Source organism: Haplochromis burtoni, unplaced genomic scaffold (genome assembly GCF_018398535.1).
Source record: "Haplochromis burtoni strain Fernald_Lab_line unplaced genomic scaffold, NCSU_Asbu1 Contig_115, whole genome shotgun sequence".
Taxonomy (NCBI): Eukaryota; Metazoa; Chordata; class Actinopteri; order Cichliformes; family Cichlidae; genus Haplochromis; species Haplochromis burtoni.
The window spans coordinates 1576320-1601851 of NW_024582476.1; the positions used below are offsets into that span (position 1 = coordinate 1576320).

The 25532-nt window shown below is 40.6% G+C and overlaps 1 protein-coding gene across 4 annotated transcripts in view; it reads right to left on the reverse strand.

Moving 5' to 3' along the window:
* mtmr4 (myotubularin related protein 4) overlaps nt 1–24389 on the reverse strand; it is a 40965-nt gene extending 16576 nt beyond the window's left edge. Inside the window, exons 1-3 of one of the 4 annotated variants that reach the window (XM_042223606.1) lie at nt 24263–24389; nt 18080–18180; nt 1452–1541 (exon numbers count right to left, since the gene is read on the reverse strand). In XM_042223606.1, the coding sequence (XP_042079540.1) occupies nt 1452–1541; nt 18080–18082 (93 nt within the window). In that variant the 5' untranslated portion in view covers nt 18083–18180; nt 24263–24389. Of the gene's footprint in view, nt 1–1451; nt 1542–9849; nt 10116–18079; nt 18181–19713; nt 20180–24262 lie in introns of those variants that run through there. The other 3 variants (XM_042223607.1, XM_042223605.1, XM_005928441.3) reach the window with 3 other exon arrangements.
* Between the last annotated feature and the right edge of the window lie 1143 nt (nt 24390–25532).

A 25532-nucleotide genomic window follows, 5' to 3' on the forward strand; every position in this document is an offset into this window, starting at 1 on the left:
CCTGCAATTTGTTTGCAGTAAGAGACATCAGCTGTCAGTGAAACCATCATGGGAGAGCCTACACATGCACAAAAAGTCACACAAAAGCACAGATACAATGTGTGACTCCATGTGTGAATGCAAGGGGAAGGGAAGCAAGCGTAAGAGTGCAGAAACAGAAAGATTCTGCCATAAGAATTCAGCAGATTAAAAGACGCTCTCATAAACTTTGCTAGCAGACTATGATACAGCCATGCTTCCTTTGCACACTGCTCAGTTGGGAAAAATATACAAAATACCTTTGACACAGAGCCCTTTAAAGCATAGCACTTTAATAATAAAACATTTGAACAGGTTGATACTCCCTGCAGTTCAAGTGGCTTCAATTGAAAGCCACAAAAAAGAAACAACAGATAGTGACCCCAGGCCCCTCCTCCCTCCACTTTTCCTTTGTCCAGTGCTCCAGACACATGATGCTAAGCTCCATTAACCAGCAGACAGCCACAGAGCGCCAGCTTAACACCAGAGGGTCAAGCGCAAGTTAGCCATCACAGTTCTGCTACTTGTATCCTCACATGGAACAGACTTTGAAATCCTTCTCACTTAACTGACCTAAATGTTTCTGAACCTTTATCCTCTGCAGTGGCTTCTAATTTATTTATGTAAAACATTTTTGGAACAGCTTGGGGTAGTTTATTCTGCAGTATGGCTCACATATACAAACCTCTCAAGTAAAATTTCTACTGTATTTAGAAGTTGATCTTCAACAGGCCAACTACATATATGTATTTAGCCTTTTTATGTTAATAATATGAACATTTACATTTATATTCATAAAATAAATGCTTTAAAGTAGGTCAAGCACAAGTGCTCCTTTACAACCAATGCACTTAAAGAAAGGCCTGAGCCACAATTCAGTCCTTTCATATGTACGTGCAAAACAACTTCCTGCTCTCCTTATTAAAGCTTTGCATAAAAATATCCCTTTTCTTTACATGCTGGCTTAATTCAGAACCAGTTTTAAAAAAAAAAGTTTACTGAAGAGAATTTGTTTTCTTATTAGAACTCTATGATGCTTTATCTGTAGAAAGTGTGGGCAATTGCTGCATTCAAATGGAAATACTTGTTATTCTAATAGCTAATTAATTTTGTCAGTGTTTAGCACAGGAAAAAGTTGAGCTACATGACAGTGAAAAAAACAAAAGCATTCTTCTGGGTCCCCATCACCATCACTTCTTCCATGTTTGACCTCAAGCCTTTCGAGTTGAGACTTGTGCAGTAATATCTCGGAAATCATGAGATGACCAGGCGTCAAGGTGAGGGTGTTTCAGAGGAACATGGATTTTATTAGCCACCAAGATTTAACATCACAACCTAGAAGTGCCACACTTGTTCTGGTTTTCTAATATTAAGTCATGTTGCTGGGCGTGAGAGCAGATGGGACTGTGCTGTAGAAGTGGTTGTCACCTCACCTGAAGGCTTTCATCCTCCTTCACCAGCTCCTTCTGGGGGAACAAATCCTTGGCCTTGATGTACTCCAGACTGGGAGGCCCCTCTTCACCCTGTCAGACACAAACACAATCCAGCGATAGAAAGATAAATACTTCCGTCGTGATTCATGTGAGACTGCATATGAGAAACTGAAGCAACACACAAAGTCCATATAGTTTGTTGATAGCAATACTGAAGCATGTGAAGAGACATGAAACAATCAATACAACCAAACCCAGAGTTAATATTCTCACTGCTTTTATCAGGTCCTTTGGCTCTGGTAGTTCATTGGTTCATACGTGCCAGGTAGTTTTGCAATCTCCTGCAGCCAGGTCAGACATCACATAGGAGATTAAAAATTTACTACGAGGGCCCTAAAATTGTACATTTGAAGAAGAAAAAGAAGTAGTACACAAGCTTGTGTTAGGTCAATTTAAAATGTTTATTACTTGCTTATGACTGACAGTTTTCATGCCTGATGAATACTAATGCTGAAAAAGAAATGCAACTTTTGATGTTTGCAGTGTGTTTGCTTTGGCACTGCAGTGCAGGTGGTTACTGCAAGTGTAAAAGATACCCAGTGCTGTCTATCACAAACCAGTGCACTCTATCACAAACCAGTGCACTATGTGACTGGGTGTAGTGCAAACAAAGATACTGTGATTAACTTGAGGATTTTACCTTTTTTAAAAAAAAAGGTTTTTCATGAGTCATGCTTCACTATAGTTAAAAAAGTTCCTTGGGGCATAAAAAAATACATACAGATAATAAATGTAAGTATTTTGATTGCAAATATGATAGCAAATATTTCTCAGTTTCTTAGAAATTACAAACAAACAAAAAACAAAAAACAGCTGCAGTCTTTTCAAGTTCACTTCTCTTCTAATAGATGGTCGGCTAAAATTAGACTGCAACACTTTAAGGAGTGGCGGAGATGAGAACGAGAGGAACAATGATGGCAGTCGAGTCTGTCCTTGAAGCTTAGGGCCCTGTGTCCAACTCGGGCTGAGCAAATATGTTCATCAGGTCATACTTCAATCACTGGACTTAAAGGGGTGAAAAGCAATCACATGATGAAACTGAAGGACATGCCCTTGGCTTTTATTCTCTTTAATCCCTATTCTAAAAACACCAATGTTTTGCAAATAATTTATTATAATCTTTTTTTTTAAACTTCATAATTCAAAAGTAAGCACATTAAGCAAATTAACATCTTCCCCAATATACCATTCTATACTCTATAGTGTATATAGTATGGTACATTAGTGCGGTACATGTCCAACAATTTTCTAGCTTTGTGCTATAACACGAATAAGTTCCAATCCTTCTCGTTCAGGTGCTGTGTCATTTCTGCCACTTTACTGCTCTGCTGGATTTTCACTTTTCCATTTGAGTACGACCCTGTGTCATTTTGGTTTTATAATAAAATCAGAAATAGAGGCCTAACTGGGTGGTTTATTTCTGTGAATCATATCCACTGAATCTTCTAGCATCCCACCAAGATAGCTATAGTATATTTAAAAAAAAAAAAAAAACAAATAAACCACACAACAGCAAAGTATCAGTTAGGTGAAATTATTCAATTTTAAAAAGCAAAATGAAAAAAGATCCCATGCATATTAACCCCCCCCCCCCCAAAAAAAAAATGGCATGAGGAGGTGTCGAGATCAATTACAGTATTGCGTTTGAAAATGTTGTTTAATTTTAAAATACGGATTCGAATACAAGACAGTAAGAACAAAGTGAAATAAACCTGAAAATGAAAAACCTTTAACACTGCATCCCAAGAGGAGGACATGCTGAAATTTCAGGAATTATATCAGAAACCAACTGATGTCTGACCACAGAGAACTCCTGCTGTGTTTACAGTGGTTACATCTGTAATCCGGAGGCTCAAACTGGTAATTAAACCACACGATAAGCATACCACCCATTGGGCTGGTAACAGATGGACATAGTGTCCCTACAGTGACAACCCCTCACCTACAAGTCACCACCAATCACCAACATTTTCCTAAAAGCATCACATCACAAGTAATAATGACAATGCCAAGGCAGTATTTTTCAGCTTATGTGACATAGCTCCATCAGTAGGTAATAATTACAGTGAGCTAAAAACATACATCTGTGATAGCACAGGTGCTGTCATGGATGATGAAAACAGTTGGCACCCCAAGGTAGCTAAGCAGTGCCGGAGAGGATGGCTGGATGCAGCTCTAGATTTAGGTATTGCATGGACAAAACAGCACAGGTGTCAAATTCTTGGCAACCCTTGGAAGGGAGAATATCCAGCTACCAGGGCGTTCCCTCTCTCAAAAAGTGTCTTTTGAGGTAGGCACGGGGGTAGAAGCCTGACAATGGGAGAGAAAAGTGATAAATCCCAACTGAAAGTCATCTGTTACTTTATTATAGTATAATTTGCAATAAACAGTGGTGGTGATGATTGGCACAGAGGTGGGTGTCATGGTGAATGTGTCCATGTGAGGCATTTAAACCCCCTAATGAGTTGCTCCAGTGGTAAGTGCTATCTAGCATTACTGCAGGCTCCGTTTCCTCCAAATGTTGCCTTTACGTTCACGGTAATGCTGTGTTTCCATCTTCATATAAATGCACACTCAAAATGAGGGGAGAGTGGTGGTTTTGTAATGCAACGATCAAGTAAAGTGTGCTGTGTGTGAGGAAGAGGAAAAAACTCCTGTTCAGTGATTATCATCTATATTTAGAACAGATAAATATGCTTTAATGAGTGCGTTGTTGTTTGGTAACAAACAGAAATCTGATAGAAAATGGGTTGAAACTCCTTTTAGTTTTCATGTAAATTCTAGCAAAGCCACCATGATGACACTCATTTGTTGTTCTCAGTAGCTCTGAATCGGTATCACAACTTGAATGTTAGCATGAATGTCTTGATGCATTCCTAATGACTCCCAGTTTGTGCTCCAGTGGATGATGAGAGTCAAACCTTAAATACTGATCCGTATGTGTAGGTTTAAGGTGCAGATTAAGGAACTGACCTCCCAGCCCATTGTTCCTTCAGTGGGCCGGTTTCAGTCATTATGCAAATGTACTGTTTATAAGATTGGGGAAACCTGCAGTCAGCTGAGACTGAAGAAGTCGCTTGGATGAGTGACGAAACGTTTCTCCCACAAAACGCTACGTCCAGATGAACAGAATCAACTTTTTGGAGAGTTAGCATAAATGTTTTCACTCCAGTTGACTGCTTGTAATTAAGATTATATAGTATCACACGAATGGCGTTTTCCACCAAATCAAATGTTAAAATCCTCAGTTTAAAAACACCAACTTGTGGTGCCTCTCTAAGAAGAAACACGTTCTGGAGGGGTCCTATGAGGTCATCACACACCGATCGACCACCACATCACATTACTTCAGCCACTAGTATTATAGAAGTCCCTGTGAGAAATTCAATTACAATCAATTACTCTAAAGTTAACCAAAACCAACCTCCAAATCTGTTTTTCCTGTAAAAATGTGTCAATTTACATCATAATATCTTACAGGAAAAAAAAAAAAGCAAACACACTTGGACCACAGCCACACACTTTCATCTCCCATCAACAATCCATCTAATCTGGTTTGGTTTCCAAATACCCCAGGCAGCATTACCTGGTAGACTCTTGGCCACATTTATACTTTTCTCTTGCAGAGCTCTGACACAGCATTTCTCTGATTCCCACAAGTACACGATGTACTTTAAAGACAAGAAGAGCTAACTAAAAGTTGTGTATGTGTTGCCCTAGATGCACAAGACACTACCCGATGAGCTACTGCTATTAGCTTATATTAACAGCAATAGATTTTTTAAAAAAAAATACCACAGGAACAGACTCATTGAACTACATGAAACATGGATATATGCACATTTCAGCTTCATATATTCTTTGCACAAAGATGATGCTTAAAGACCTAGCTTTAAAAAATGTCATTACATTTGGACACTTTTTTGGAGGGATTTTATTTTGTCCATATTGTGATTTTTGTTTCCACAAGCAGACAATCAGCTTACAGAAGATTAAAGGAAAACAGAGATGCTCTCACTTCTAAACAGCTCCCAAAGATGGAGCACAGCTTGTCCTGTGCCCGACACGTTTTTGCTTCGTCACTGCTGCGAGCCTGCGCACCCTCCCCCACCTTTGTCCAACCAGCTCAAAAAGCTGGAGCTGACAGGCATGCGCGCATACGCCTCCGTGCATTTACCAAATATAAATGTCAGAGTTGATAGCACATGAAACATCAAGATAACAATAATAACCAAAACAGTATCAGCTATGATATCAGCTACTGTAGCAGCCAACGAGACAGCCGTGGCAAGGCAGATTAGCAGCGTGCATGTGGAGGGAATAATGCACAGTTGCTTTTTCCAAGTTTTACTTCTCTGGGGAAAGCATGTGTGAAAACGGTCCTGCATGTATGCAAATGGAAACAGGACAGAATAGGTAGACAAAGTGAAAGAGACATTGGCACAGTGTTCATGAATAAATGTCTGGTTTCCATGGATACGACAGCCTCTTTTTAGAGGCCCTTTCACCCAAAAGCTTTTTCTAACAATTTGCTGTCCTTACTCACCAGATTATTTACTTAATCTGACTGGTGCTTTGTCCCAGAGTTTTTCAGATTAGAGAAGCACTACAGGATGCCGAGGTGACCTACTGAATATGTGGACAACACGCACTTACGTCTCTGCTTTTAACTGTTCGGTCATTTGCCGTGTTGGACATGATAAATATATTAAACGATGATTCTAAATAAAAAAGCGAGGGGAAAAAGGACGAAAATGACTGCAGGCAGAGGGTGCATAGACAGGGCAGAATGAAAAACATTTTATATAAACATTAAAAATAACCAGGCCAAAGATATTTTTCTGAGTAGAGCTAGGGAGCAGATGCTAAGTAAAAAAGTCAAGATCAAAGATGGCAGACTATGACAAATCTTTCTAAATACATTTCTTTCTCCTTGTCCTGTTGCTGCCTACATTAATGTTCAATCGATCACTGTGTTCTAAACAATCAATCCCATTTTTGTGTTATAACTGGGCAGTACTCCAAGTACTGAAAAAAATAAACTGGGCAGGGTTTTCTTTACGTGAATAGAATTCATCCAAAATGCACAAAGTTGGAGTAACACTTTGTAGCACAGTAAGAACAAATCGATCAAGCGAACAGCGAGTTAAAGCAAAAGCATGAACCGATGGCCCTGACAGTCTAGGTGTCTGATGGCTCTGATGTCTTGCGAGGGACATGTTGGTGTTCTGGTTTAGACACACTTACAGGACAAGTCACTGCTAATCTATAAAAAGTCCTCCTGTGTGGACCATTAACATATTAAGTGATTTGTTTGTTGCACTTTACTTTTTGGTATTTGCCCTACTTATCAACCAGTGGTATCTGTCACTCAAACTGGTAGACAAGTCGACTGACTGCCTTCAAGTTGAAAATTTAACTTTCACATTTAACTGTCACTTTGCCTGTTGCCTCTTGAAGATGGTGCAGTTGATCAACATTCCACAGTCTCTTGTCACTATCTGTATGGACGCCCCTTAAACATTTCTATCCTCTTCCAGGAAGACAATGCCCATATCACAGGACATGAGGCATCACTGAATGGTTTGACTTTCAAAATACCAAATGAGGAAAAGGGTTATGGTGGCAAAAGCCCTTACTGAGACACCTTTGTGTTAGTTTTCCCTTTAACTCTTTACCCCTTGAAAGTCTTCCAGGAGTAACCCTTGAAGGTCTGTTTTGAACTGAGTGGTTTCTGCCATATTTCAGGCCTGTCTTTAAAATTAGTTTTATTTCTGGCATCAGAAATGAGTTGTTTTCCGCCTATGCAGCTACCCTAGGAAAAGCCTGGAAATATTCTAATGATCATCAAACCACGTCTTTATTCATACATACTGGAGTGTCAAAACTCATTATTTAGGGTACAGAGGTGGTTGTCTATATTGGTGAAACACGAAGCAATATAATAAACTGGCTGGCATTATCCCAAAAAAAGGTTTGCATAAACGTTCACATAGGTTAGTACAGACTTTGGTTTGGTATGGCTATACTGAGACAACAAATACAAATTAAGTACCTTTCCTTTCAATAACTTGCTACGCACTTTGCTTTTTTTCCCCAGTCCCTCATCTCTGTTGTGTTGTCTTCCTCAGGGGTCATAACACAAAGTCTGTTTACCGTTTATTTCCACCTTGGCATTAGGCAGAGAGTTAGCATACAGCCTGATACAGCCTAAAGGCACATCCCCCAATAAGCTTTTGGCTATACTTACACTGCTGATGTATTTAACTAGTGGGAATAATAGAATCTGAGTCATGGAAAAATCTTATCCAATTCAATTATACGTTTATAGTTCCATTTACTGCAGACAACATTGTACATTGTACATTAGAATAGTAACTGAAGATGCCCCCGCAACTGTGGGATCACAACAATGGTGGCCATGATGAAAATGATGGAGCCTCCTTCCACAGGAGAAGACTGACAGCGCTCTGATCCACTTAAGCAACAAAGGATGGGGATACTAAATTATACAGACACTGACGCAGGAGAAGTGCCGACTCAGCTGCGTCACAGACATATTGGAGAGAGATCATAAATTGCGGAACGCCTGGCTACATCTGTTCACAGAGAAAGGAGAGGGAGAATGAGCAGCTGCACTCTTCCTACCTGACAGCTTTTCAAACAAAGCTTTCTTTAAGAAAAATTGTGACAATATAATTTTCGCCAGTATTATTAAAATCTTTTTTGGAATCTGTATTGTATAAAGAAACAGAGGAATAGCTTGATAAATCTCTAGGTGAAATATATGTGATAATCCTGAAAGGATCTCAGCATGCCAGTCCTCTACTGTGGCTGAACCATCTGAAACACTATGGATCACTATGAAATACTAGTACAGACTTGCATGTGTCCCAGAGGCTAGAAATGTCTCATTTTCATATTTCATAGTTCCCAAAACTTTCAAAAGGTTCACATTTGTAGTTTTTGAAGAAAAATATTTTGTTCAGCTTGTCATTTCCATGAAAGTTTTTGAAATACATCTTTCCCTTTGCAGGTATATAACACATCTGTGTTATATACCTGCAAAACTACTGATGCTTTCTTGGTGCTAAGTAACATTTTTTATATTATATTATATTATATTATAAAACTTGGAAGGGCTAAAATTTCACTGATTCTTTTATCGACCACATACTCAAAGTGTGATAGCTGAAAGAATACTAGCTTTATAATTTGCGAGTAATTAAGTTTCACCGAGTGGTGAAAATAAACACGTTCACCTACGAATTCACAAGATTAATGATTATTTTCACCACCTGTATTTCCTTTGCTGTTTTCTTTTAAATATCCTTTAAAAAGTTTCATCACCTGTTCCTCTGATAATGTCTCTGGCCAAAGCAGCTGGCTCTTGATCTGCCCATTTTGTATGGGAAGAAAGTAAAATCCAAACACCCCCTTTTATGTGAGCATGAAACAGAAAGTCTGAGTTAACAAAGAAAGTTGATAACTACTGTCCTCATACTAGTGACAAAATAGCTAACACAAAGAAAGTCTGGCTATGGAAAGTCTGCTGGCTTCAAAGGTAAGTGTCATTTTTTAACAATGTATATCTCAAATTACTGGCATTTATGTGTATGAAGATGTTGGTTTTTTTAAATTTACTGGGTATCTTACCAGACATTGTTTATATCAGCCTCAAAAAATGAACTTTAGGTGGCTACTAACATGGGACTCTTGGCAGGAAAGTGTGATTTGATTTAATGCGTAGTTGAAAAGCTGACCTCCTGAAGGTTAGTAGTTAATGGCCACATTGTACTGCCTGTGCTCATTACCTGCTAACCTTGAGGGGGTCAGAGGTCAACATCCTTGGTTGTCAACCTTTTCTTTACCATCTCAAGGCATAAACAAAAACAAACACCTGTTCTACATGCCTCTTCCTCATAGCCCATGTACATCCTAACTCAAAGCAGGACCTTCACTGCAGTGAACACTTTGGTGCTCCGGGACTGCAACAGTGAATGCATGAAAACATCTTACCCATCCTAGTCCCGGCAGCTCCCCAGCCCCCTCTCCTCCCCGTCAGTCAACATACCAGCAGCTCAAAGCTGTCCATCCGACAGAGGTGAATGATGACAGCAACAGAAGCACCTTTTCATCGCCTCGTACTCTAGAACATTCTGAGATAATTCAATTATTTATATCAAGTTACTGCTGTTACTTAATAACTGCAGCGCTCGTGTGTCGAGCAGCACCCCCACCCTCCACTACTTGGAAAGGAGGCAGAAACACACAGGCGGATGAGATAGAGAGAGGAGGGCCCTAAAACACACCCATCGGAAACAAATGAAACACTTACAAAGCAGTTGAGCATGGAGCAGGACACCCTTACTGCGAGGCTCATGTCGAGGAAAGGCAGGACTGTGCCTGAATGACACGCAGCCTACGGAGGAGCAGCACGACCAGAGCACGAGGAGCCGGCATAACCATTCTTCTCCTGAGCCTCTCCACCCTTCGTTTGCTTCGACCCCCTCTGCCTGCCACCCCGCTTCCCACCCCCCCGCAGCTTTTGCAGGTTTGCCCCTTATCTAGAGGTTCTGTGGGACAACACAGCAGCCCTGGCTCTAAGTCAGGATCCCACCCCACCCCACCCCCCCACCACTCCCAGAAAGGGGTGCACGCTCGTGTCTGAAGACAGCCCCTGTTGCACTGCTGGCAAAAAGGATGATAGTCCATAAAAAAAATTGGAAAAACTGTACAGAGAGGCGCAGCAGTCCAGTGGATCAGCTGAGTTACAAGTGAGACAAAAGCAGAAGAGCTGAAATGACTGCAGATGTGCCCAGCGATGTGGATCAGGGGAAACTGTGAGAAGAGAAAACAGGAGAGAAAGGAAGACGGAGGGAACTGCCTGATGCTAAGCTCCACCCTCTGCATGCGCATCTACCTCCCTCCCTCCCTCTCTCACATTCGCATGCTCGCATTTCTCCCCATCTCCTTCTCATCTCTTCCTCCTCCCCCCACCTCCTCCTTGTTCACCCTTCACCGACATCCCTTCAGAAATATGCTTCTCCCTCAGCAACAAGGTGGTAAAGCCTCGAGTGCATCGCTGACCACCAGAAGATGCTCCGATTGCCACTGACTGCAGTACGCTGTAGCTCAAACACACACAGTTTACTGATAGCTGTATGCGCAAAAAATGCCCCCAAAAAAGGAATGCACAACCTGAAGCCAACAGAGAGACAGAACGCATCCCACTGTTGGGACAGTATCCCACCACAAAACGGTCACACTAGCAGCTACTGATGTAGCGCAGAAGGCAAATACGTGGCAGAGAACAGAGGGAGGGAGGGCAACAAGAAGAGACGGTGGATGCAGAGATTGCTGGTGACACAGCATTTTACAGACATTCTTCCCCACTTCCGAGTGTCATTGTCACATTATCCTGAAACAATTTTAGATACTATAAATCCTGCACGTCACTGTATCATATCAAGGAAGGACACTGATTGCACATACACTTCTAGGCGAGACGTAGCTCTTCCTCCCTCTTACCCCAACCTCCTTCCTGTTAGAGTCGTGACAGCCACTCACCTACAGCTGTATGACCCCACATTACGTAACGCAGTACATGCAGCATAAGCTAAACACAGCACTATTAAATAGGATTAATTTCACCAGCAAAAGGTGTTGCCTCATTTTAACAGGATGAATTTCCACATGCGGGTAAATGTTTATTGCCCTTAAGTGCAATTTGTGTAAAGAAACCATCAACACAAGTGTATTAAGTGAACTGCTTCAGCTGACAGTGTACAGCTGGTGCAGAGACATAAGTCTTATTCACTGGCTTTACAAAGGAAGTTAAATCAATGCTGAAACCGTGGATCATGGGGTCCACACATTTACATATGCCTGGATATTGGATGGATATAACTGAAACTAGGAAGCCGGTTGTAATGCAGTGTGCTAGTAGCTACAATATGATCAGGAAGTCTGTATTTTAACAGGGAGGTATCCCTAATATTGTTACATTTGCACCCATGCAGTTCTAACCCATTTATAAACACAGAAGGCCATTTTCACAGGCAGCTTCATAAAACTATAGATGCAATCCTGTATACACTGTGTGTACATATATAGAATATGTACTTTAAATTTGTCTACTTTCTGCCTTGAGAACATAATTTTGATAACAGTGGATTGCGTCCTAATATCAGTGAGAGAATGCAGCCTGAAATGCATCTGCAGCAAATACATGTGAAGCCCAGTAATTGGTGTTAATGTCCTTGGCTCTGGGTCATTGCATGGTCAACATTTCTCGTGCTTAAGCACCACTTAATGTTAGATTTTGATTATCTCTCTACCAAGAGAACAACATAGTTCTAGGCTTTTGAAAGCAGAGAGTAAAGTGTGCTGTCTGCAACGGTTAGTGGTGAAAACTTGAACCTCAGAGGCAGAAGTAGGGCTTACAACTGCCATGCTGACACCTGCTAAGTTTTGAATTGTTCTAAGCGTTACCATTTGGAATCCTTTTATCCAAATGTGAACACTGAGGAGGAGCTTCTCCTAAGGATGCTTGCGTCTCCTTCCAGCAGACAGAACTCAGCTGTTTATGAGGCATGAATACATATTTCAGGAATATAATGACTGACATGGACTTAAGCTGATGAACATTCAGGATTCATTCAGGATTCAGAAGACTTTATTTATCCCCAAGGGGCAATTAAGAGACTGACCTTCCCGATCGTGCATACAATACACAAACATCACATTGGGGAGACAGGTCAGGCTAGGTAACTGGCCGGTCAGCCGCACGAGGAGCGGCCTGGAACCTAACAACAATGGAAAATGCACAACATGAGGAAAGTCGAGGAGAAAAGAAGAACTCCCCCCAGACTGCGTTCCAACAGGGAGTGAGTGTAGGTCTGTGTCAGTGTACATGCGTATATGTGCGTGTGTGTGTGCGTGCGTGTGTTCCGTGTTCAACCGAGAGAAAGTGTCCCTTCACCCGGTTAAGCAAAAGTCAACAATCTTCGGTAGACGCGGGTGACCTTGAATGAGGAGGGAGAGAGTCATAACAAACAGTCTTATTATCTAGGGAGAATTTTTATTCCCATCAGCTTTTGCCTTGAGCATCCAGGGGGGTGACATGAGATGAAGATGGTAGTTGTTTTGGTTAGTGCGAACAAACTGCTTCCAATTTGGTCTAATGTCCGTCACTGGTCACCAGGTCTCTCAATTCCTGTTGTTCTTCTTCAAGATGTTATCCATATAGCAGAGCCATGAGCTTCTCCAAGATCTTATCCATATTGCGTTAAAAAAAACACACAGTCTTAGATACTCACAAGCCATGCCCATCGTCTATCATGTCGGCAGCCTTGTGGGATTTTGAACAGCTGTAGCCACTTCTTATTCTTCGATAAGCCAGGTCCAGCCAGCTCCAATCAGCCAGAACTCTGTTACCGTAGTTCAGAATTGGTAGATGTCGTTCAAAGTCCTCCATCGAGAGTGTTGCCAGACACATGACGCAACCGACCATCGAGTATCTGGCAGCAAACGTCTCCGTAGGACAATCGGGCTCTCCCAAGCCCAGGAGGGTGTCAATTCCGTTAAGGGACCAGTTGATCAAATCCATAATTCTTCTTTATGTTTTTAGAGAACAAGTCTGGGAGACTCTCTTAGGGTTAGAGAATAAGTGAGACTATACAAAAGACATAAGAAGCCAAGCAGGAAAGATAAGGGAGAAGGAGAAAGTGCGACCGCTTCCGTCAAGAGCCAAGGGGGAGAGGTCCAACATGATATTGGAATTAATGCCTAAGGTGATTTCACAGACTTTGACAATGTAGAAACAAGACATTCCCACTTGGATTTCAATCATATTTCCCCCTGCACATCAAACAGTTTGGCTTCTTCTGCAAGTCTTTTATAGGAAGAAGATCTCAATGTCCATGACACTGTTTATGCAACAATAGACAAGCTGCCCAAGGTTACATATTAAATCGATCAATGCAGTAGATTATTCTAAGTTATTCTGTTCTATATAAGTCTATAAGATTTATCTAATGTAATGTATACAGTCTGTAGAGACCATGAGAAAGGAAGCAGAGAAGAAGGGATGCAATCTACTTGTGTGCAGAATGGTTTCCATTTCATCACGTTAATGGGAGCATGCATCTGCTGCTATAAGATCCACCTCCATAAATTAAACAAAACCTTACCGAGAACTATTTGCATGTCACGGTTTGAAACTGTGGCCCATTACATTTATTTTCCACCAGTGGAATGAAGAAGTGAAATACAACATTACAGCTAAGCCCAAACAGGTGCACCTCTCACTGTAGCTTTATCACACATTCATGGCTTTGGAGAAGAAGGTGGTACACTCTACACCAAGTTTTCTGATGTCTGCTTAGCAACTCAGTCTAAAGCGATTTCTTTCCTTTGGCAAAATCCCAATGATTAAGACTTCTCAAGTCTAGGGATGGGTATTGATAAGATTTTCACGATTCCGATTCAGTTTTCGATTCTGTTTAACAATTCGATTCTTTATCGATTCCTTTTTTTTTTTTTTAAATTTAAAAAAGGAGAACACTTGACACTTGAACAAGATAGAAATTTAGGAGTAACATGGCCTTACAAACCCAACAGTGAGATCCACAGGCTACGGCTCTTCAATGGGGTGTCACAGGGTCCCCGGGGAGAGAGAAAAAAAAAAGTAAAATAATAAAATAAATATTCTTCTGTAGCAATAACAAAGTATAACATAAATTATTCTGTAGCAATTACACAAGAATATCCAGTAATGTCCCTGCCTACAAGCCGCTTAGGTACCATCTTTCTTGCCAGGTAAATGACGCTCCGTAACGTGGTGACGTCATTCGGGCGACTGGAATCGATAGGGGAATCGTTTGCAAAAATGGCAAACAATTCCAAAGAATTGAAACAGCGGGAACCGGTTCTCAACAAGAACCGGGTTTCGATACCCATCCCTACTCAAGTCCCAAATAAGTTTGATACCTCATTACCCCTGAGAGAGTGTAGGGGGCTTTCCCTTTATGAGCTTAGCTGAACTTTAAAGATCTCCAGCTACTCTGACTCATCATTAAATCTTATATTAGAACTGTAGCATGTACATCTTTGAAAATGTATTTATTTAAAACCTGGTTATTTTTTGACTGGCAATATCTAAATGAAAAAAAAAAAAAAAGCATATACAACCAAGAGTTTTGAATCATCAGTTCACTGAGCAGGTTGTGAAGCTCTTTTTAGTTCATTTATGGCCATTAAAAAAAATAAATGTATTTAGGATCACTACTGACAAATGTATCATTAACTGGTCCAGAGTCCAAATACTGAGCTATAAATTCTCTCCCTCTGCTTGTCCAGTACTGGCTGAACCAGCCGTAGAAGTGAGCACAAGATTTGGGCTCCTCTGTTTCAGGTTGTATTTTAGGAAAGGAGGTCAGCCACTAACCAATGCAGGGTGTCAGCCTACATGTTGACACACAGCTATAGAAGCAGGATATGAAAAAGACATGAAGCATTGGGAAGGAGGGCCAAATGAAGCTAAATTTTCAGAAATTGAGTATTTCTGTAAATACATGTATGTGTTTGGATGCCTTTCATAGACGTAACCAAAGTGCTTGAAATTTAAGTAACAAGTAATTTTTAAGTAGTGAAGCAGTAACAAGAAGGTATGGGGGTTTGGTGTACAGTTAGTGTTTGGAAGTGTGACTTCAGTCTGGACAAGTATTTAGCTTAATATGATCCATTACAAACATTAAAATAATTCATCAGGCATATAAATGTAGGCCGTACATTTCACTGACATTTGTCACTAGAGTAATGTCTGACTGGCTGCCAGGCAACATCTTAAATAAGATTGAGCTAAGCAGGCTCTGACGGGAAGTATTGCGGACACACACACTCGCAAAGCTTTGAACAAAAAATAAAGTTAACAATTATCTGAATGGAATGAAAAGTAGAAATGAGGAACCGGAGACAGCCAGCCAGAATGATTTAACCTAACCAAGATTAGGTTTGAGGCAAAGGTGCCTTCAAGTAGGGCTGCACTCAAATCATTAACAGCCCTCGCTTTAACTACAACCCTAAGTGAGAGCATCATGTGGCTTTCCATAGTGCTGCCACATTAACTTTGCCTTCCAATTGTGCACAAACCTTATATAGTAGCACTACGATGCACGCAGTGTAGGCAGAGTAAAAACAATCCTGCTCTACCTGTTTCCGTGCTCCCATTATCTTGCTAACAATGCAATAGCATGAGTGGACATCAACATGAGCTCAATATTTCCCATTTTGTTTCAGTGGATGGAAAAAAAAGCAAGCTCAAGGCTGGGAAGCAATTAAGCACTGCTTCACATAGAGGATTAAAAACGATCATATTACCTGAGGAACAACTATCTCACAATCCCACCTGAGAATATAACCCTTAGCTCAAAAAGGTAATGATACTCCCATCTGTCATCCTAACTGTGGCCACTGGGCAACTTAAAAAGGTCCCATTAATGTAACATGCACAGTAACGATTACAATTTCATATTTGATCGAACACTACCATCATGTACACATCTGTAAATCATAAATCACAGTTGTACTTCAAATAGTGCTTAGGCTGATCTGAAACATTCTAGGGTGTGATCATGCCACCTGATAACAGTTTGAGCCTTTGATTACTCATGCAGCGCATACCTCTGACCACACCCAAACCAAGAAGAGGTTAGCTTTCCTATAAATGCATAAACACTCTTCAACCCTAGACAGCGAAGCTCTGCATCCTCATTTTATGCTCCTGTGGGCACATTGTTTGTTCATCAGCTATGCCATCAATTAAGCCCAGGGCTCCCATAAAAAGGCTGGGAGTTGGGCATCCAGCCACAGTGACATTCTGTGGACCCATTTGACCAGAACCTTGGGATATGTATCCTCCTGTTACACTTCCTATGTCTGTCCCATAAAAGTGGTTCCCATTAGTTTCAAGAGGAATTTGTCACTCATTTGGTTGCTGCTTCCGCTCTTTTAAAGCACCATTTACTCTGAAGCCCATTCACTGCCCGACAAGGCACAAGCAGACGGCCCATCAAGTGACTAAGGGTGTCCTAAATTACTCTCTATGATGGAGCAATTAATTAAAATTAAGAAAAAAAAAAAGAAAATTACAAATGCATTTTGTATACTGGATACTTAAACTCCTAAAAGTTATGGATCTCCTTAAATTGAAAAGCTCTGCATGTCTTAACATCTGAAAATAATATGCTGTACTCACTAATCAGGTTAAATTAGGACTAAAATACACAGTCGCATGGCTCATTTCAAATACATGTAGACCTGTTATCCACAAATAGTCTCAGATCTGTGTTAAATTTTCTGTACTCCAATAGAATTAAAACCCTCAGGCCAACATCTGCAGTGCGATTAGACAAAGAACTGCAAAATGTGAGAATCAGCAAAAACAGATTCAAAACAAAAATGCATGTAGAAACTTGAAGCAGCACAATTCCACCTCCATCTTTTTTTATACCAATTACTGTTGTGACCTTACATAACACAAAGAAACCATTTAGTCTCAGTTAAACCACAGAAATGAGTAGCCAATAGTATCCACTAGAGGGCACACAGAAGATAATCAGCATTTACTGAAGTAGACACCTTCACCACTTGGCTACACTAAGAGCATTTTAATCTACATTGAGAGTGAGCATTCAGCTCTTAGAGAACTAAATGCTCATTGCCTTGTTCAGGACTTGTGCTTCTCATATTCTGAAATACCACATGTAATGCGCTGAGCTCCTTCATGTAAATAGGACGCCAACAGGTTTTAGTGTACTCCAAAACACAGTTGTACGAGGGCCACGTGGCAACAAGCTACATCAAAGACTTGTAACATCTGTTAGGTGCTACATAGCACTTTCATGAAAGCAGAAACACATAGGACTAAACAACAGGCCAATGAAGCTGGATCCCTGCTGAGAAAACTAGTGTCTGGGTGAGGAGACTCTGTAAGAGGACGATCTACTTTCACCTACCTACTCTAAATAGTGTTCCACAAGTCCCCGTTTAAGACTGGGAAGGGATTTGACGCCATATCTCTCCACGGGCACCTTTAAGAACCAGCTGGAGTCACTAATGCACTGGCTTCCTGCACGTAAAACATGCTGAGCTTAGAAATCTGTTGTTTGCAGCAAAATCATTTCAGTTTTACTGCTTCATTGCTATATTTTAGTTTGCAAGTAAATCCTAACAATTTTGTATTTCTGATTGAAAGTGGTCAGAAATGCAAACTGATACAGTATAAAGGGAAATGTCAAAACTTTGTTTTTTTTAAGAAACTGGCATTTACAAAACTGCTTTAGCATTGTGTATTATTATATGTGTTGCAACAGTCTGTGCTTTGTTTTCGGCTTGCAACCGCATTCTGCCATTTCCTGTGTGAGTGTAAAGTCCCAGCTTGCCAGTTTACCATGAAGAAAATCATGTAGGGAGTTTGGCACCTGTTTTAAAAGCAGTCAGGTATCTACAGCAGAGTACATATAAACATATACAATAGTGAGGAGTCAGGAGTGTGATTGGCTCACCATGCTGTCAGCCAGTGCTGTAGACAGTGAGTCTGGGTGTTCCTATTCAGATCCCTCCCTCTCCTCTTGCCTACTGGGCTCTGTCGGGACAGCGATGCCTCCTGCCAACATAAAAAAAAAACAACAACCTTCAGACTTATGTGTGGGTGGTTATAATAATAATAATGGATTGGATTTATATAGCGTTTTTCAAGGCACCCAAAGCGCTTTACAATTCCACTATTCATTCACTCTCACATTCACACACTGGTGGAGGCAAGCTACAGTTGTAGCCACAGCTGCCCTGGGGCAAGGCTGCCATATCGTGCCATCGGCCCCTCTGGCCAACACCAGTAGGTGGGTTGGGTAAAGTGTCTTGCCCAAGGACACAACGACCAGGACAGAGAGCCCAGGGAACGAACTGGCGACCTTCCGGTTACAGATGCGCTTCCCAACCCCCCGAGCCACAGTCGCCCTGATGGGTTAGGGAATGTGTGCCATGGTGTGAAGGGCTGGATTTCAAACAGTCTTGGACCAAAGTACAGAATAAGGAGCTGGCACTAAAACAATAAACCTGTTGAGGAAGTTGAGTACGGATATACTTTTATTTTACAGAAATGACTCAACACAAAACCTCGTGGCCCAAGAGTTCTTCACAAAATGTCAGGCATGCAAGTTTAACTGGTTGCCTGGGCCAAGAAGTTCCCTCTCCAGTTGTGGTCAAGTCAGTGTAACAACACGGCACACAAGCACGCAGGCACATGTGTGCGATCTGACAACGTGAAAGAGACTTTGGTGCAGATCTGACGTGGCCAGAGGGGAGAAACTCTGATTTACAGGAAATGCAAACTCAACATTCCTCTGCAGATTATCAGCAGCAGAACAGATAACAACACGGGAGCTAGACAGAAGATGTGAACAAACTCTGCGACTTTTCTTTCCACCAAAATCATTAAAAACAAAAAAAGGTGCTGAGGTGAATGTCCGTATCCTCTAATAGCTTCTAAACCACCTCACAGACAGGACACTGTAAACACCGTCTGTAAGCACAAATCTGCACTTTGTAGGTTTGTATGTTCTACAGTGACTGTGTATTGATGTGCATTTGTCACAGAAACACGGGTGACCTACAACTCATTTACATCTCAACACTGCAGAAACATAAGCGGGCTGAATCTGCTGCTCCTGGATTGGACAGTGTGCCATATTGGAACAGCGACAGGCAATGATCCAGCAGCTGTACACAATAAAAAAAGCACTACCCTGAAAACAAACACTTAATGACTGCATGAAAAGTGACACTGATACTGCACTCTTACTTCCTGTGTATATACGAGCCAAGTCAGGAGGGAGTGACTATGTTCAGTGGAAGTTTACTATGAAAAGAGTGGCACACAAGCAGTGAGACAAAACATAGAGCCTTCACTTCCTTGGGTAAACAATCAGACTTTAACAACACATTGATTGCATGCAAGGACCCAGCTTTGAACTAGATTCTCACTGTGCAGTGCCTTCATCTCACTTCCCTACACTGCTTTTTTTTTTTTTAACCCGACACACCCCCTTTTGCACACAGCTCAAAGCTCAAAGAACAAAAACCAAACACCAAAAAACTACTCAACTCTCAAAATTGTCTCAAAGCAGACTTCTCTTACCTGTTCAAAGTATCGAATCAAACTTTTGCTTCAAGCTTCTGTCTAGCTTTTGGGGTTGATTAAAGCTCAAGAGTTTTGCAGAGTAGCAGCAGTCTCCGTCTCCCAAATACAAACTGGTTGTAGTCCAGTGCATGGCATGCCTCCCTCCCTCTCACGCTCTGTCTCTATTGCTTACTCTTTCTCCCTCCCACTCTGCTCAAAGTGAAAGAAGCCATACTACAGGGCAAACACTCTTAACAATTCACCCACCTACAACAAACTCGTGACTCATGATCAGAAGGGACTGCTTTTGTTGCTAATCAGTAATAAATACAGAAATCACATGCAGGCAACCATTTTCAGGAGAGGAAAAGGGTCCAATATTGCTCTTCAGGTAATGTGAGTCATCTATTGACTCAGCATAAATAGCCCCATGAGATTTAATTAAACAAAAACTGAAATCTGATTTGAATTGGTTGAAGCTTTAAAAAAAAAAAAGAAAGAAACAAAAAACCCCAAAACAAAACAAGCAAACAAAAAACAAAACAGACACATTTAGAAGAAAAACTATTAAATAAAGCTATTAATTTAAAAAAAATAAAGCTATATATTAAATAAACTTATATTTGAGCCACGATATGACAGAAGTAGTTCAAAGCAGATTGAGGGTTAAATATAAATGTCAGTTACAGTTAATCTGAGAGCAGCAATGTTAGCATGTACCATCCCGGTTGTGAAACTGAAAGCAAGCAGGCTGTAAATCTAAACACCGACTACATTTGTGATGAAATACCTTCTCACTCACACTGACACCAGTGTACGGGAAATGCTTGTGACAACAAATATTACCCGTAGGGCTGGGCGATATGACCCAAAATTCATATCTCGATATTTTTTAGCTGGGTGGCGATATATTTTTTTAAAGCCATAAGTTAAGAACAAAAAGAGAGTTCTTAGTCACACTGTGTCCCAGATGTCACACGGGCACTTTTATTTACATACAGCGTAGATGTACATGAAGAAATTACTCAAAAATAAATTATCAGCATTTATTAAATAATCATGCTCCATAAATAAAAGAAAACAATGTTGTTTTTGTGCATAACAAAAAGCTCATAATTGTGCAGTCAAAATGTAAACTAACAGACGCTGAGCATAATAACAAAGACAGATTTCACAGCTGCTCTGTTCCCAACTTCTACTGCGTGACTGACAGCCTTGAGTTTGAAATCCGCTTCGTAACCATGTCTCTTAACAGGTGCCATTTATGGTCCTTATACACACACAATACGGTAATATTACGTCGAAGCACAGTACGTATCACTCCGCGAGGCTCCAGACTACGGTAGCCGTAATGCTCCGACAATCATCAAGCGCTGCAGCTCCGTAGCTTACCAAAGTCGTAAAACATTTTTTGACAGATTGCTGAGCGCCGTGTACCACCTAAAATCGGTTCGCGGTCAGTAAGCACAACCAGAATTCATACATAAGGCGCGCTGTCAACTTTTGAGAAAATGAAAGGATTTTAGGCCGTGCAGCCCCTGTGGGCTGCATGTCGTTAGCGTGGTTAGCTCGCTAACACGTTGACGCCGTCCAGCCCCACAACTCGCTAACGGAGATTTGCCGTGTCCATCTGGTCGCTGCCTGCAGGTGAAGCTATGGGGGAGGGGGAGTTGTATTCAGTGAAGGAGTATATCGATATTTTTTAAAAAACTCGATATATCGCCCAGCCCTACCCTGAAGGCAGCATCTGAGCTCAGGTAATGTCGTGCTGATGGTGAGAGACGTTAAAGGGGTGGTATGATTTGAATTTTTCTGGTTAACAAAAACAGATTATGTAACAAGATCTCAAAAAAGGATGAAATCAGGAACTGTGTCGTGAAATGGGGAAACAGAAGTATGTATCATTCAAGGCCATCATTTGTTACTTTGAGTCCTCTGCGCTGTGGACACATTTAAGGAAGCACTGAAGTATACTGCAGTATACTGTTGAACACATAAGTCTGATTAATTCTTGTCCTTCATATTTGGAACAAGCTATGACAGCAACCAAGCAGAAATGCATTCATTAATCAATAAGGTGGTCAAACAAAAACGAGTCAGTCCTTTTGACACAATTGTTTTCTTCTCAAAACTGAGAAGATTATTGGGTGTTGAAAACAAATTATCTTCTGGATTACTGACTGTTTGTCAAATGAACAAGATAATTTAAAGGATTGGAATTTCAAAATTATGACATTTTTATGTTGCCATGTTCCACAACGCAACAAAATTTATACTAATCTGCAGCTCAGCCAGTGATGAAAATAGTCCAGTTTTGCAGCCCTATTTCACAATTGATCATTACAGTTGGAATTACTCTAAATCAAGCCAAAACCCATTTCCAAACTAAAGACCAAATCAAAACTAAACTGACCAAACAACAAAAAAACCTCCATGCAAGAATCACAAATATGTCTACAAGCTACTCAAGAAGAGACAACCTGATAATAATTTTGACAAAACAAATTTAAGTAACGCTCTCCCTTATTTTCTGTCAATATTTACCATTAAAGATGTGGATTAAACATGAGCAAAGTTTTACATAGATAATCCCTATGAGCCAGAAGCTTAGGCTTCACATTCCTCTGATTCGGAAAGGTCAAACTCATTTCACATGATGGGCCAAACGCAGCCCACTTTAATTCTAAGTAGGCTTCTCGTCACAGAGAATGTCCCATTTTATTTATTTATTTTAACTGTGGAAATAGGGCTGGGCCATATTATACCGTTCACGGTAATACCGGTATAATGTTAGGCAACGATAGGAAAATGAAATATCGCGATAGAATGGGAGTAAAACGCGCATGCGCAGTGCCTTTGTTTTCATACGCACATGGCCGATTGTTGAGTGAAACAGATGAACCAGAATTGGTTTGTAAAAATGGTGCAACTTCAGTGATGTGGAACTGGTTTGGTGTTTGTCCGTCAGATACACGACAAAGCACATTTTTTTGCAGAACATGCAAGCGGCCGTCGTTATTGTCGTATTTGTCGGACTAAGATGCTCTTAAATCTGGGAGTAATCTGGGTCCTAAACTCGATGCTTCAGGTCAAACAACACTGCAGCATCACTTAGAGTTAAAAACTGTCTAAATTCTTTCATCTTTAATAAAACGATCAGCATTGCTGCTTTACCAGGTGTAACTATGAAGTTTAACTTCCAGGCATCCATGAAAACAAAAGTTATTACATTTAACGGAGTTAGAAGTTAGCAGGAAGCTAGCGGAAGTTAGCTCGCTAGTTTCGCTAGTTACCTAAGCAAAGCATGTTCTGACTGAGAGATTTCTGAAAAAAAATCAAACGTACAGCTCTGCTATCACTTCCAACATAAATGAAGACAGGAAACTAAACAGCAGTGACGTTTGTAGGGTTACTGAAGTTGGGCTAGCTGGTATATAATGATGTGCTACGTGATCGCTAGCGACACAGCTATGTTAGCATAACATAAACAGTGAAGCTGGAGGACGAACACTAACACTTTTCCACTTATAAAAGTTAACGTGAAGGTTCTCATGGTTAGAGACAAATGCAATCGCATGGCAGGATGCTGTAAACGGACCAAACTTCAGTCAGGAGAACAACTGAGATAATCCATCCACAATACGAGGTTAGTCATTAATATACTGCAACAACATGGGAATAGAGCAGCTGCCAGAGAATTCAACATTAATGAATCAATGGTACAGAAGTGGAGGAAGCAAGAAGAATGAGTTTAATAAAGTTTGATTTATCTGACTGCTTTGTTTCGCTTAATGTGCCTTATAATCCCGTGCACCTTATGGTCCGAAAAATACGTACTGCACACTGCAGTTTAATGTTGCAAAGCACCTCTTTTTAACTTCAGTGGATATTATACATGGTTATGCTCAGGATATGTCAGCCCATTTCTACTGGAAATGCCTTTTGGTTAAACTTTCAGCAAGGAATTTGCATTTGCACTGTTACATTTTTATAAAGCTTTAATGTACATAAAAACCAGCTTCTTGTTTAAGTGAAAATAAGAGCCATTTGTTTTGGGGAGCCGGTTTTACTTTCCGTACAAAAATAATTTCCAAGTACGTGGGGGATTCCGGGGTGTTTTTCCTCTGATCATAAACGGTCTAGAAATTTCCAGCTTTCTTGACTGTGAGCTCCATTTAAATGTCAGGTGACCGGTTTGACTGGTGACAACACAACAGGTGTGAACCGATGACGAGGAGGCTGAAGTTAAAAAAAAATAATAAAAAAAAACGTATGGTGAAAGTGAAAGTGGACCACAGCCCCAGCACAGCCTGGCACTATACTAGGAGCCGATTAGTTGGTGAACCGAAAGTGTGCGTGTGTGCGCGTAAATGTTAGCACTGTGCTAGCTACCGGATAGCAACACTGATACAGGCTAGTGACTAAAATTCGCTCATTTGCCCACAAAAACGACAAAACCGCTCAAGGTCCACAAGTTCGAGACAAGTCTGACGGCCTGAGAACATGTCACATACAATATATCATTTAGAAGTTACTTCATTTTAAAAAATTAAATCGAGTTACTCACTCAGAAACAATCAGCTGTCACAACGGTGACTCAGTAGACTGCACGACTTCCGCATTCTCGCCCGATGACAAAAGCCGCAACCAATAATCGAGTAGGTAACCGAGCACTAGGAGACCAACGACACTGCAGAATTCTCACCAACCAATGAGAATTGAGAGCAGACAAGCCAGCGGGTCAAACACGCCCACAGCAGAGCCAATCAGGTGCCACTACACTCCTGAAGCGCACCAATAGAAAATCACAGCGCGGCACCAACTGGAGGCACACAAACAACGTGCAGTACGTGAGCTCGGCACACAGACACACACCAGCTGGAACATAGCAGGGTTTTCACATTAGCGGAACACGCGAGATGTACGCTTGAGCTGATTGTTTAACTGAACTATCGATGATTTATCTTTAAAATAAGAAATCAAACGAAATAATTTATTTGTAATATAGCTATTTAAATAAATAGACGGATACTTTATTGATTACACGAGGGAACTTTTGATTACACGAGGGAACCTTTGATTACACGAGGGAACTTGTTGTATTACAGCAGCAGGATAAAGAATAAAAACAGTATAGTCTACAATAATTAAACAAAATAGTCAAACATACGTGCCACAGGCGCATAGTCAAGGCCTAATAGGGTGAGAATAATTTAAAAACAAACAAACACAGAGAATAAAAATGCAATTACGTTAAAGTAGAGTGAACAGTAAGACTGAGATTGCGCAATGCATTACTCTCTTGCTTATAGTGTAAGCATGTACACTATAAATCTAATAAATAGCTGTAAGATGTGAGTTATATTGGAATATATTTGATATCTGATATTAAATATGGTTAATTCAATAAATAGAATAATTAGAAAGTATTGATTAATTTGTAGCGTGAACAACCAACCCTTTAAATTTACACTTAAAACCTTTAATCATGCGACCAATGCAACTAGTTAGTTGCACAGTTATGCTGAAGCACCCAAGACACTACAAGCACCCTAAATATATAAATACATAAATAGATCGATAAATAAACACTACAGTATATGCTTGTTTAAAGGGATGGTTTATTTGCCATATACCTTAATGCAAAAATAAAAAAACTGAGTGAAAATCTGTTTTCAGTAAATGTATAACATGTAAATGTATGACTCTTAGCACAATGTATGGAGACAGTAATTCAAATCACATCACATCCAAGCTGGCACACACTAATCTTACAGTAAGTGCTTATTTTGTCCGGCAATATTGCTCCCTCTGGTGGTGGAAGTCAGAAACCACAG